The sequence below is a fragment of the Apis florea genome, unplaced genomic scaffold, assembly GCF_048593485.1.
Source record: "Apis florea isolate Af1SG1 unplaced genomic scaffold, ASM4859348v1 contig_3696_pilon, whole genome shotgun sequence".
Lineage (NCBI taxonomy): Eukaryota > Metazoa > Arthropoda > Insecta > Hymenoptera > Apidae > Apis > Apis florea.
In genome coordinates, this window is record NW_028256809.1 from 693113 (window position 1) to 707200 (window position 14088).

At 18.4% G+C, this 14088-nt stretch overlaps 1 protein-coding gene across 1 annotated transcript; it reads left to right on the plus strand.

The window, feature by feature from the left end:
* The first annotated feature begins 6102 nt into the window (after nucleotides 1–6102).
* Nucleotides 6103–13879, plus strand: LOC105736794 (putative gustatory receptor 28b). Its single transcript, XM_031919715.1, has 5 exons — nucleotides 6103–6132; nucleotides 11790–12023; nucleotides 12096–12164; nucleotides 13650–13739; nucleotides 13802–13879. Exons 1-5 carry the CDS (start codon nucleotides 6118–6120, stop codon nucleotides 13877–13879), a joined length of 486 nt encoding a protein of 161 aa, XP_031775575.1. The 5' UTR covers nucleotides 6103–6117.
* Nucleotides 13880–14088: the final 209 nt, after the last annotated feature.

Sequence of the window (14088 nt, forward strand, 5' to 3'; positions counted from 1 at the left end):
ATTAAGATAGATCATATGGATATAATTGTAGGAATAAATTAACAACTGATTGTTGATAAATGTATACAGTATGATATTAAGAGATCAAAAATCAAAAAAAAAATTTTTGAATAATGCAATTCAAAAATGTAAAATGCATTTTATTATATAAAGATATTTTTTCATTTCTTTCAGTATGAATCAATGAGAACATTTATTCGCCATAGAAAATAAATTAACATATATCAAATTTTTTTTTTCTTTTTTGCCAATTTTTTATTAAAAAAATGAAATATACATAATTCTTTTTATTTTTTAAAATCATTCTTATTATTTTTTAATATGATACTCGTACATATATTTAAAATTTATTTTTAATGTAAATTAAGAATTTAAAATATATATTCATAAAAAGTATTTTTGATATTTTACTGTCTTCCAAATTTAATTTTTAAATTACAATTCTTTTATTTTTGTATTACATTTATATACACGTTTTTAAAAAAACAGCAAATATTAATGTATATTAATGTAAAAAATTTTTTATATTAATATAATATAAAAAAACAATAAATATATTTTTTTAAATATCAAAAATTTGTAAAAATAATTTATAATAATAATATATAAATAATTAATAATTTATAAAAAATATTTTAAATCTTCCAATTAATATAAAAACCATTTGAAATTAGTAAAAGATTGCTTATCAATTTATGAACATTTTGTTTTAATATATAAAAAAATCAATTAAAAAAATGATTATTAAATGATGAAATTTATTTCTTTGCGACAGAATATCGATTCGAAGCATACATGTAATATTATCAAGAAAAATAGTAGAAACATTCATATAAAAATATAATAAAATATTAAAAAATAAATTGTTTTTTCAAATAATTATTAAATGCATAATTAGAAATTTATAAAAAATTAATAAATTAATAGATTAGTAAAGATAAGATAATAGATAATTAATAAATTTATCTATCTATCATATTATTGTGGTTCATATAATGTGGTTTTAGCATGCTATGAATTATTTTCTATAAATAATTAATATTAATTTTTGGCTATTCTTTCATCAATTAATTTTTTAATTAATTAATTGTTAGGATATTAAACAGGATGCGAAGACAATGCCACTTTTGAGAAAAGAATTTGAAGAATTTTTCGCATTATATATTTATTAAAAACACTTCGGCATGTTTGGAATGTTAACATGGTCTTGAAACGACATTTTCCAGCTCTACCAGTCTCAACAGCAATCAGCAAACATTTCCATTCGATGAATATTTTTAAAATAATAATAAAATAAAATTATACATTCATGTCGGATAAATCATATTTATATTTTTAATTTAAATAACTACTTTGAGATAATAAACTCTGAAATTTTTGCTTCGGTAATGCTTTCATAAACGCATCAGTTAATTATTTATTAGTTTTAACATATTTAATATGTATTTAATTCTATTCTATAATTTTTGGCAAGTAAAATAATACTATCTATATTATATTTAGTAGCGTATCTATGTTTAGATCTTTCACATGACTCTGGATTTACTAAAATAATTGCAGCTTGGTTATCACAATAAATCGGTATTGGCAAATTTTGAAAACAATTTAATTCCGCCAAAAATCTATCGTAACCATGTAACTTCTTTCGTTGCCAAGCACAAGGCTATAAATTTCGCCTCAGTTGCATAACAATTATGCTATAGGACTATTCAAATAACAAATTCATTCAATGCTCTTTCTAATATCTATATTTCCTGTCCAATCAGAGTCACAATATGCAAAAAATTGAATCTTGACTAAATTATAACTAAACTATAATTAATATATCATTATAAATAAATATAAATAATAATCATTATCAATCATCATTAACTCTTTCTTTATCCTTTAAAATTTACTGCTGGCGGTTATATACTTAACAATATAACATAAGTTATCAACACTGATAAGTTGAATGAATGAGAATTTATTTAAGAATTTGATCTTTTTTTCAGATTTTTGAAGAAAATTATTTTATTGTATTAGTATAAATATATTCATTGTTTTGATAGTAAACAAAACTCTTTGAAAAATAATTTATTATTTTATTTGTATTAAAATGTATTTTATTTGTATTGTACTATTAAAATCATTATATATAATTATTACATTTCATAACATATTCTTGTAATTTATAAATAAGTAATAAAAAATAATAAAGTTCGAAGAAAAAAATCGATTTGATATTTGATTTCATACATTTATTACGATTTTCTCAAAGAAGATTTTTAAGGCCAAAAATGTTCCAGAAATAAAAAAAAATTCATATATAAAAATGTTTATTGAAACTCATTAAATTATGAATAAAATAATTTAAATTTTTCTTAAATCTCTATCTCTATTGCCAGTTCACATTGTTTCAACGAAAATTCAAACAAAAATTTAAATTACTTTGAACACAATAAATAAATTACAACTGACAGCTTCGTACACTAATTTTAAAATATTTTGGTTTTTAAAATCTAAAACTAATCTTTAAAAATATTTCTTAAATATTGTTATGAATAATAATATACAAAATATTATCAGTCAAATTTATAATTTATAATATGTAATTTTTAAAAACTACAAATTGTGATATAGAGAATAAAATCTCATTTCTGAAATTAAAAATTAAAAATTATGGATCGTGTTATGTATTTTAAAAACGCATATCATTCAATTATAAAATAGCAGATATATATAGATATATAGATATGTAACATCTACTATTATGAAAACATTTTTATATAGAAATAAAATTCTAAATGTTTAATTTCATCTGTTATTTATGTTATTTATATTATATTAAATAATGTTTATTTAAATGTGATTATAATAAGATAATAAAATAAATATTAAGCATTTCTTATTTTCGAGCAATTTAACTTTTATTTTTTCATTCTATTGTAATGCATTATAGTAGTTTTTATAGAATTATTTAAAATCAGATTTCATCTACTTATATAAGCTCTTATCATGTCTTTTTATTTATACACTTTAATCTTTCTTTAATCTTTCAATTCTGGAATGGTGATCTTATTTTTTTATCGAATAATTCGAAAATTAATAAATATATTGAAAATATAGTATAACCTAATATCACTCTTGCGACGAATAATCAAAAAAACAGAAATGAAATATAATAGATAGAAAGAAAGAATAGTTATAGAACATAACGATATGATTTATATCTTTATTCTTTTTTTCTTCCTAATTTTAAAAGTTTGTGAAGAATGAAGTTTGAAGTAAAAAGTATTTCTAAAAAGTATTTCTTATATAATTACAAATAAAGATTTTGAAATTGTAATAATGTTTCTAAAATCATTGGTGTGATGTATTAGAATCGTATTTTATTTCTTTATCTTATATTTTAATTTAACAATTTATGATTCTTAACAGAGCAATAATTGTCGATGTTTAATTATAATTGCAAAAAAATTTTTTTATAAAAAACATGTTCCCATAAAGATAAAATTTCTATATAAAATCTATATAGTCTCATAATTTATAATTTTGAGATAGTATAAATAAAAACATTAATATATTACAAAGATATGAAAATAAAACACTATAATTAACAATATTTCATTAGGAAAAAAAATGATTATATTTAATAAAACTTTGAAATAAAGGAAATTAAACACAAAATCAGCAAATATTCTACAAATGAGTTATAATTTAATTTATGCTTAAAACACTATCAAATATAAAAGTATCGAAACATACAAAAAATATGAATTTTTATAGATTGAAAACGAAAAAATTAAACTTAAATTTGTGTGTCTTATAATTGTGTCCTACATATTTTCATATAATGAAAATGTAATATAATGAATATTACATTTCTAATAAGAAATATTCAATGAAATTTTTTATTAATATTATAAATAATATAAAACACATACAATTGTTGCTTAATCTTGAAAAACAATTGAAAAAACATTAGACAATTGAAATTGAAAATTATATTTTTCATTTTAATTTTTACTTTTATAAATAAATAAAATGACATATACGATTTTCAATTAGCCTCAAGGAAAAATTGTGTTGAAAATCTATAATTCTAAGTTTTAGATAAAATCGCGATTATCTTTAAACGCATTAGTCATAAATGAAATTCAAAATAGGTTATGACGGTAGTAGACAAGGAGATTTGCTTATTCATTTTATATATTATGATAGTATATGCCAATTTAAAAAAAAAAGTTAAAAGAAATATTATAAATAAGTAAAAAAAATGAAAATTATTAGAATAAATAAATATAATTGGTTATATGAAGAGAATTAAGAAAAATATGAAAGGTAAGTAAATATTAAATTATAAATACATATAAAATTTCTTTTCATGAAAAAATTTTTTTTTTAATAAAGAAATATTTTTCTAAAAGAAGTCCTTCGTTTCAAATCACAATAAGTACATTGATTCATTGTTTTCATATTAATTTATAAAAATATTGTATCTTAATTTATATAATTTAGGAAAAATTTGACTGTGTAAATTGATAGATTCAAGTCTGGAAAATTATTTTCAATAGATCTCAATAGAATCATTCTGAAATGATTAAAATCAATTTTTCACATCTTTTTTCATACAATATTTTGAATCATTGTCATGTTGAAATATAATCTAATATTGTTATGTTTTCAACTTGAAAGTTTTCTTCTAAAATATCTTTATAAATATATTGGTTCATCATTTCCTCAATCTGATTTTTGTTTTTATATTATAAGCTGCCATTAGATTAATTTACTTGTTTAATTTAATATATTAACAGAAATTCATTTTTTTTTCTAATATTATGATGTATTTAATGAAAATTGATTAATTTTAGATTTATTTAATCAAATTATGTTTTTTCATTGTTTGATAAAGCTATTATATTTTTTTGCAAATGGATATTTGTATTTTTCTTTGCAAGAGTAAGCTCTTTTCTTTTTTCAATTATTAAATTCTTTTATTGTTCCTTGAGCTATTCATTTATTAATTTTTTTTTTTCAATATAGCTTTCCATTAGCTATGTTATAACTTTAGAAATATATATTTACATATATCTTACCAATTTTCTTCATTTTCCAAAAAGATTTAGAAATATTATTGCAATATTCGAATTTTTTGTATTACTGATTGATTAATCACAAGTTTTGAAACAATTTATTACATAATATATAAACTACTTTTAAATCGAAAAATAACAGTATTTTTTACAGTTTGTAATAATAGTTTCATTTTGAAATTTTAAAAATATTTTTTAATATTTGTTTTTGAAAAAACTAGATAGATTATTAAAATTAAATAAAGAATAATTTCTATTTTGGAAATTAATATTAAAAAATTTTTATTTATAATTATTGATTTTAAAAATGTTATGATGCAAAATTGAATAAACGAAAATAATTTCTATCAAAATAATAATAAGAAGATTGTAAAAGTGAATGTGAAAAGCTAAAATATCTTATATAACACAATGTACTTTATTTTTATCCTGTATTAAAATTCTAAAATTTAGAAAAATATTCAATGAAATATTATTTATGTTAGAATTCCATATGCATTCAATTTTTTGTTACTATTTATTTGTATTATATTTGTATTAATTATTTGATTGTATTATATTTATATTATATTGTATAATTAATTATACTATATTAAATTTATATAATCTATATATTATAAAATTATTCTTATAAAATTATAATTTATATAATATATTTATATATTTTTATAAAAATCTCTGGAAATTATTATTTGTCGTAGATCATCATTGTTATTACATTTATTTATTAGAATTCTAATATATATTTTTAGACATATTTAAAACGAAAATCTTAACTTGGACACCAAAAACTCAATATGCTTCGTTAATACATATTATTATCATTAATGAAATATTTGGTCTACGTGTATTTGAATCGAAAAAACGATTACGATATAGCTGGAGTATAATATATGGTTCCATATGCGTCACTTTATATGCTGCATTTTTAAATGCAATAATAAACCAAAATTGTAAAAATTGGCTTGCATATGAAGAGCTCAGTTTTAAAACGATTTCATTTATTACCATTATATGTGGTATAATATTTATAATTTTTGGAATGATGAATACAAAAGTAAGTATTTTTGAAACTATAATAATATATAACAAATAATATGATAATAAGGTAATTAAAAAAAATAAAATTAATGAAAAAAAATTTTTATTTTTAGTTGATATATATGTATGTATAAATAATATTCACTTTAACATTCCAATTTTTATGAATTTTCGTGTTTATTGCTATTCCTATTAATTCTTTAATTTAAATCTCGAAGTAAAATCAAATAAATTCATATGTATTTTTTCTCTTTCTTTTAAAATGAATTTGCAAAAATCATTTTAAGGTCTTCAAATCCAATTCGACTTGAAGATGTTATAGTAGATATTAGTAGATAAAGTAGATGTAGTTAGTTTTAATCATGATTATTTAATCGTAATTATAAATTACTACACTAATATATTAATATTGAATCAATTTTAATAATCTAAATATAACGAAGAGAAAATTTAAAAAATTATTGTATTTTATAATTAGTATTATTATTAATTTATTACTTTAAAGTATAGTATTATCGAATTACATTTCATAAAAAATTACAAACATCGTGCCTTAGCTGAAATATTTCAGAATAATTTTATTATAAAATTATTTTGCTTATCCTAGCGTATATAATTAAAGAAGCGCTAATTTTTCTCCAAATGTTACTGATATTTAAATATATATATATATTATTATAATTCAATAAAGAAAGTTGTATTAGTTTGAATTTATTTAGAATGAAGAAGAAATCTCTACATTTACATTTTTAATCTTAATTTTTTCAATAAATATCTTTTGAATGATATTTTCAATTCTATGGAATTTATACAATTTTTTTTCGTAATTTGTTTTTAAATAGTTTTGTTACGAAAAATCTTCTGTTTATAATAATTTTTAGAAAATAAAATTGTACAATTCTTTGGTAATTATTTATAAAAGTTTCTCCAATTTTGATTGTTTTTGTCATAGAAACAACGTTTTCTTATCTTATGACCACCATTCAGCCTTAATTTTCGAAATACTTACAAAAAAAGATTATTATTACTATTATTATAAACTTTTTTATATTCATGACTGCATATGCAAAGTCAGTTGAATGAACAAATGCTTATGGTAATATAAACACATATAGCAGATAATTAAGATACGAATATAAACGTAATGAATATGGAAATTAATAAAAAAATTATTTTTTTATAGATTAAGGCGATTTTTAAATATTTCGAACCAAATGCATTCAAATTTATAGAATTAATAAAATATAAAAGAATTCTTAAACAAACAAAATTACAATGATCAATGTTATAATAACTGATAGCAAATATCGTGATCATTTATATTATATTTTATTTATTATAATTTTTTTCTCATTAATATTAATGAAGATAACATTTAGATGTTTAAAATCGATTATAAAATATATTATACAATTACAATATATTATATACATACAAAAAAATATATACATACAATTATATTATATGCGTTCTGATTTTTATAGTTCTTGGAATTTTAAATAGAGTAGTATTTTTAAAATTAATTATATATATATTATAATTATATACAGTAACATGGTTATAAAATAATTAAATGAAAGACCAAAAATACTAAAAAAAGCATTTATCTTTATATAGCGTAATATTTGCTTTAATGTTATTTTTAATTTTGCTAATTCTAAGAAATAAAATCTCAGAGTAAATTATATAATAATATAATTATTATAAAATGAACTGCAAATTATATTTGACTTTACTGATTTTTTATCTGACTTATTTTTTATTTTTCACATATTTTACATATTCTTCGTTTAAGATAAATTTATAAAAATTTAGATAAGCATTTATACATTCGGCCTGAAATGCAAATATACATTTGAATCAAATTTAGAAATATAATATTATCAATGAAAAATTTTTAAAATATATTATGTTTTAAAAAGATTTTTATTTCTTAAAGAAAATTTCTTCTTTAATAAAAAAATAATGTATAATTTTTTGCTATTTATCTAAAAAAAAAAAGATTTTTTTCTAATAATGATTTTGAATATTATAAAAATCAACATTTTGAAAATTTTTTTCTATACGTATAATACAATACATATATATATTTCTATTATATAGTATTAATTTTCGAGAAATTTGTTTATATTACTTATATAAACAACATATGTATGTAGAAAGTATATCGAATATAAGAAATATTTTTTTATTGATAAATAAATGTATTATTGATATAATATTGATGAATATATAATATAATTGAATGATATCATGAACACTGAATAAATTATAATATTCAATATATTCTCTTTGACATATGTTGCTTAAATTTGTTCATATTCGGTTGTCCCGGCTGTACATAATATTATTGTCACAGCTCGATCAGGTTACATGATTAGATTGTATGATCAGTTTTTATTAATATTTCGTTAACGAATCTCATTAAGTTTTTATAATGAAAAATATTATTGAAATTATTTCAATTTCAACAATCTTCAATTAATAGATATTCTGATATTTTTCAAACAATTTATAAAATGACACGAATATATTAACTCTTTATATGCAAATATATATATTTTTTTATTTTTTAATATTTTCATATTTTATAATATTATATATATATATTTTATATATATATGTTTATAGTGTTCGAAGAAAATTATTGCAAGATGTGAACAAATAGATAATAGTTTAGAATCATTTGGAATTGAGAAAAATTATAGAAAAACTTTCTCCCAAATTGCACAAAAATTAATTATATTCATAATAATAACAATAATTATTATCTTGTTAAATATCTATTGGTATGTTAATATCAAAAAAAGAAAATTAGATTTAAATATTTTTATATATATACCAGTAGTAATTATGTGTTTGGGAATTTTTACTTTTGTGATATTTATAAGGTAAATTATACAAAAAAAAGAAATATTGATGAACTTAAAATTGATTAAATAAAGAAATGGATATATTTCTGAATTTAAGATCATATTTCTTTAAATATATATAATGATATATTTTTAAATTTTTCATAATTTATAATAATATTATTAACAATTAATGCCGAATTATAAAATTAATAAATTTAAAAAAAATTGATTTTCATAATAACTTTAACTTTATTAATATTTCTTTTTTCCAAACTTGCTTATGCATTACTACTATGAATTATAAATATATCTATATATTAAAATTCTTACAAGAATGAAACAATAATTGAAAAATTGTTGTTTTCTTAATATACTTATTATATTAAGATACATAAATAATTTTTTTTTTTTTTAATTTTTCATCGATGCATATAGATATAGACAAAACTTATAACAAATAGATAAAATTAAATGATGAATTTTTTAATTTATAGATGAAATTCTATTAATTAGTAAAAGTCAACAATTGCTTATATAATTTACATTCACGATATAGTGATAGAAATTATAAAAAAAAATATCGGAAATTATTTAATTATTACATTTTATTTTATTTATTATAAATTAAATAAATAAATAGAAACATTTTCAAAATAGTAACCATAATAAAATTGTATTGCATTAAATGTTATTATTTAATATTGTTATAATACAGAATTGCTGATTAAAATAATTTTTAAAGATTTTTGTCACATTTCTTAAGAAAAAAATTTACTTAAAACTGTGATCGATCTCAAATATGCATACTCGATGATATGATTGAATTGAAAGTGAAGAGTCGAGAAGAAATTGATAGTATACACAGAATTATAATATGAATCTAAGAAATATTTAATCGATCCGGATTTGAAAATGAATTTATAATTTAGATCAAGCCCAAATTATTTAATTAATAATTAGTTAATTACTAGTTCGTTTATTATCAATAATTAGAAGTCAGTAATCAAAAATAAAGAAAAATTAAGTAGATATAATCATATTAAAATTGTATATGGAATTTATATTTTTCCATGCTGTAAAATGCAATTTTAAAAAAACATTTTTTTTTCAGATTAAGAAGAAAAAAATTTTTGTTCATTTTTTTTTCTCATTTTTCTTGCATATTATATTATAAAAATATAATAATAAAATATATAAGATACTTTCAGTTTTTCTTTCATTCTTATGAAAATTATAAATAATTTTATAATTATTAATATTATATTTCTTTAAAAATCATGTTATTTGAATTTTTGTGAAGTATTTTACAGGAGAAATTATTTAACATGAATAAATTGATAAAAGAAATGTATCAACTGTCAAATACAAATGATATTAATATAAAATATAAAATGCAATCACATATTGCACGTAAATTTAAAATTTTAATAGATTATTATAGCAGAGAACATTTTGTTCGACATCTTCTTCAAGTTACAAGGTAGGTATTTTAGGTTTCGATAATTTTATAATAATGCAACTTATATTTTATATTATTATATTATAATTTTGTAATGTTATTTAGTATAGGGAGAAGACGAATAGCCTCAGATGCTAAATAACTTCAGATATTCTTAATATTTTGATTATCTGTGTTTAAAATTACTTAATTAATATATAATGTCAAGCGAATTAAATAATATTATCAATTTTTTTCTTTCTGAAAGTGACATTATTATTATTGATTTTAGGTATAGCAATTCAATATATTTTAAAATTCAAAAATTTAATTAAATTTTTTTCATATTTAATTTCATACAAATTAATAGTAAAAATATTTGATGAAATCAATTAAATACATTTAGTTATTAAAAGTTTCAAATATCAAAAAATTTAAAATTAAATATCTTGAGATTTAGAAATTTAGATTTGAAATAGTATAAATCATCCGATTTTGATACATCAGTATTTGTATTTTGAATCATGATTTATTTAATGATATCGATTTTTTACTTATCGTATTAAATTAAATAACAATTCAAAAAATGAAATCTTTCAATTACTTTTTTATACAATAATTTCATATAATTTCATATAATCTCCTTTAAACCTTTTAACAGTCTTGAACAATTGTTATCATTTATTCGCATTTATTATGTTAGCAGATGGAAGCTTGATAGATGTGTATTAAAAAGTGAATGTTTGTAACATATGATATATTTTCTTAACAATAAGTAAACTATATTACAATATAGTGATATGGTTTTGACAACAACATAATGCATTACAGAAAAAATTATTTATTAGTCATATCTAAGTAATCATATCTAAGTTCGATCAAAGTACATGTTCATAACGAAATGTTAATTAGATTTCTCTTCTCTTATTTTTTATCGATTCATGTACTAAAAAAAATCTCTTCCAGTTTAATTAGGATTATGATTTTCCAATAGACCATAATAGGCAATAAAATTGTGATCAGCCTCCTGACTTAAAAAGTCTCCTAATATAAAATAGAGGAAAATTTTTCAAGCTAGGTTAATAAATACAAAGATACGATGAATTGATGAGCATATGTTTATTATAAATTTTCTTAAATATGAGATATTAGTTGCTGTTGAGTCAGCCATGATATGGATGATATCACTCTTTGAATTTCGTTGTCTCTTAAAATTTATAGATTATTTATTATTTATGTATTTCAAATATCTGAAGCTATCTCTTTTTCCTCTATTAATAGATTAGACTAAATTTTACTAATAAATTATATAAATGATAATATTAATTTCCTATTAATCTATTTCTTTTCTTTTTCTATTATAGGCATATTCATTTTGAGATTTTTAAACTTTCACATGAACTTAACCAAGCATATACTTACCAAATTTTATTAGATTTAATAATGCAATTTTCATTAATATTGAATACATTTTATAACATGTATTTTTATTTAATATCAACAAGTCTGTCAAAAATATTAGATAAAAGATTTATAGCATTTTTCATATGGGTTTTCATACATTCTACAAGAATTATTCTTGTGAATAATCATTGTACTAATTTCTATCGTGAGGTGAAATTATATATTTTATCAAAAAAAGAAGACTTATCAAATGGATATGCATATAATATTAAAATTTTATAGGTTGAAGTAACAGCACATTTGCTTCGAAAATTACAATTTCGCTATTTGGATAATTCTATTAGAGACGAGGTAATGTTCATATTTATTTAATATTTAAAATTTATTATAACAAAAATTTATTTTCTCCAAAGATTTCTTTATGTTTTCTTATGTTTCTCTGATTTTCATAATCTTGAAATATATTATAAAAATCATTATTTTGAATGTTTTCTTTATATTAATAATCAATGATGATTTTTGACTTTTAAATTATCCGCAAAATAACTATATCATTGAATTCTTATAGAAAATGTTGAAAATTTATTTAACAAAGAGATATTATTTTATATCTTAGTATCGGTGGAAATCCGTTAAAAATATAATTATAAAATTGATTTCGATTTTTAAAAGTAAATTATTTTTTTATTGCATGATATACTTATCAAAGTGTAAAATAAAGTTTCATAAAAGAAACATTGATTGCAAATGTATTATTCTCTTCAAAAAAGATGTTAAATTTTTATGCTCATTTAAATTTATTTATCACTTTATACATAAAATGCTTAATTATGAACTTTTTTATTTTTGATTGAAATTTTTTTATTTTGAAGTCTGCATTAAATATTGTATATTATTGATAGAAAAAAACTTTTTAAACTTATGAAATATATCGCAATATATTGAAAAATTATTGCGTACAAGATTAGTACCAAATTAATATGATTTTTAGGACAAACAATTTCCAGATAATATTATACATCTGAAATATAAATTCTGGAATTGTGAATTTCTTTGCAATCTAAAAACAAAATAATCACCTGATTCAAGTGCTTGAATATGTTGAATTTTCCTCGCAGATTTCAATTTCCAATAAGTAATAATGCTTAAACTTTTTTAAAAAATAAATATGCAGACTTTAATATTCTGTAAAAAAAAAATATTTATATAAATAAACATTTGATTTTTTAAATTTATTTTAACAAATAAAAATGTAACTTGTAAAATAAAATTGTGTAAAAAAAAATATTCTAAACAAGCATTTTATAAATAAAATGGATTTTTAGTTTAGAGAATAGTTTAGGTTTAGAGCATAAAAATTTAATTTCTTTTTCCAACAGAATGATATACTTGCGATTCATCGTTGCTTTGAGATTTTTATTTTTAAAATATTATACAACAAAAATATTTGAAGATTATACTTAAGATCAATTCTGTTGTTTTTTTAAAAACTGTTATATACTGATATATGCTATTGGAGATGCTTATGGATAAAATTTTTTAATATCGAAGATTTTTTAGAATAATTCGAGGAATGAAACTTACTCTCAATTGTGTTAAGAAATAAATTACTCAAAATAGATAAAAAAATCATAAAAAAACTATGTTTTTTCCGATTTTGATTATTTTTTAATAAATTAATAGAGAACGAGATTAAAAAAACATTTCTTCTTCATACATATAAATCCTTAGTTTTTAAAATACTTGCAAAAAATGATTGCTATATATTATTAATTATAGAGAATAATTAATATTTTAATATATCAAGAAATAAGAGTTAATAAGCAAAAATTTCAGATACAACAATTTTCATTACAACTCCTTCTTCATCCTTTAAAATTTACTGCTGGTGATTATTTTATTCTTAATAATAAATTATCAACAATGGTAAGTTATATATAACTAAATTAATTATTCAATTAAAAATTTAATTACAATTTCTTTTTCAGTTTTTTGGTAATTTAATAACTTATTTAATTATATTAGTACAAATAAGTCCATCAAATATGATAAAGCCTTTAAGTTAAATTTCTGAAAATTGATGTTTTATTACTGCTAAAATCATGATTCGTATTTCTATTTTATATCATAGCATTTTATGATAATTTGTAAACAAGAAAATAATAAGAAGATTGTTGAAAAAAAAGCGATTTGATATTCACTTTTTTACATATATTTATTTTTATGCGATTTTTTCAAAGATCTTTAAAATTATAGAATTTATTTTTATTCAGAC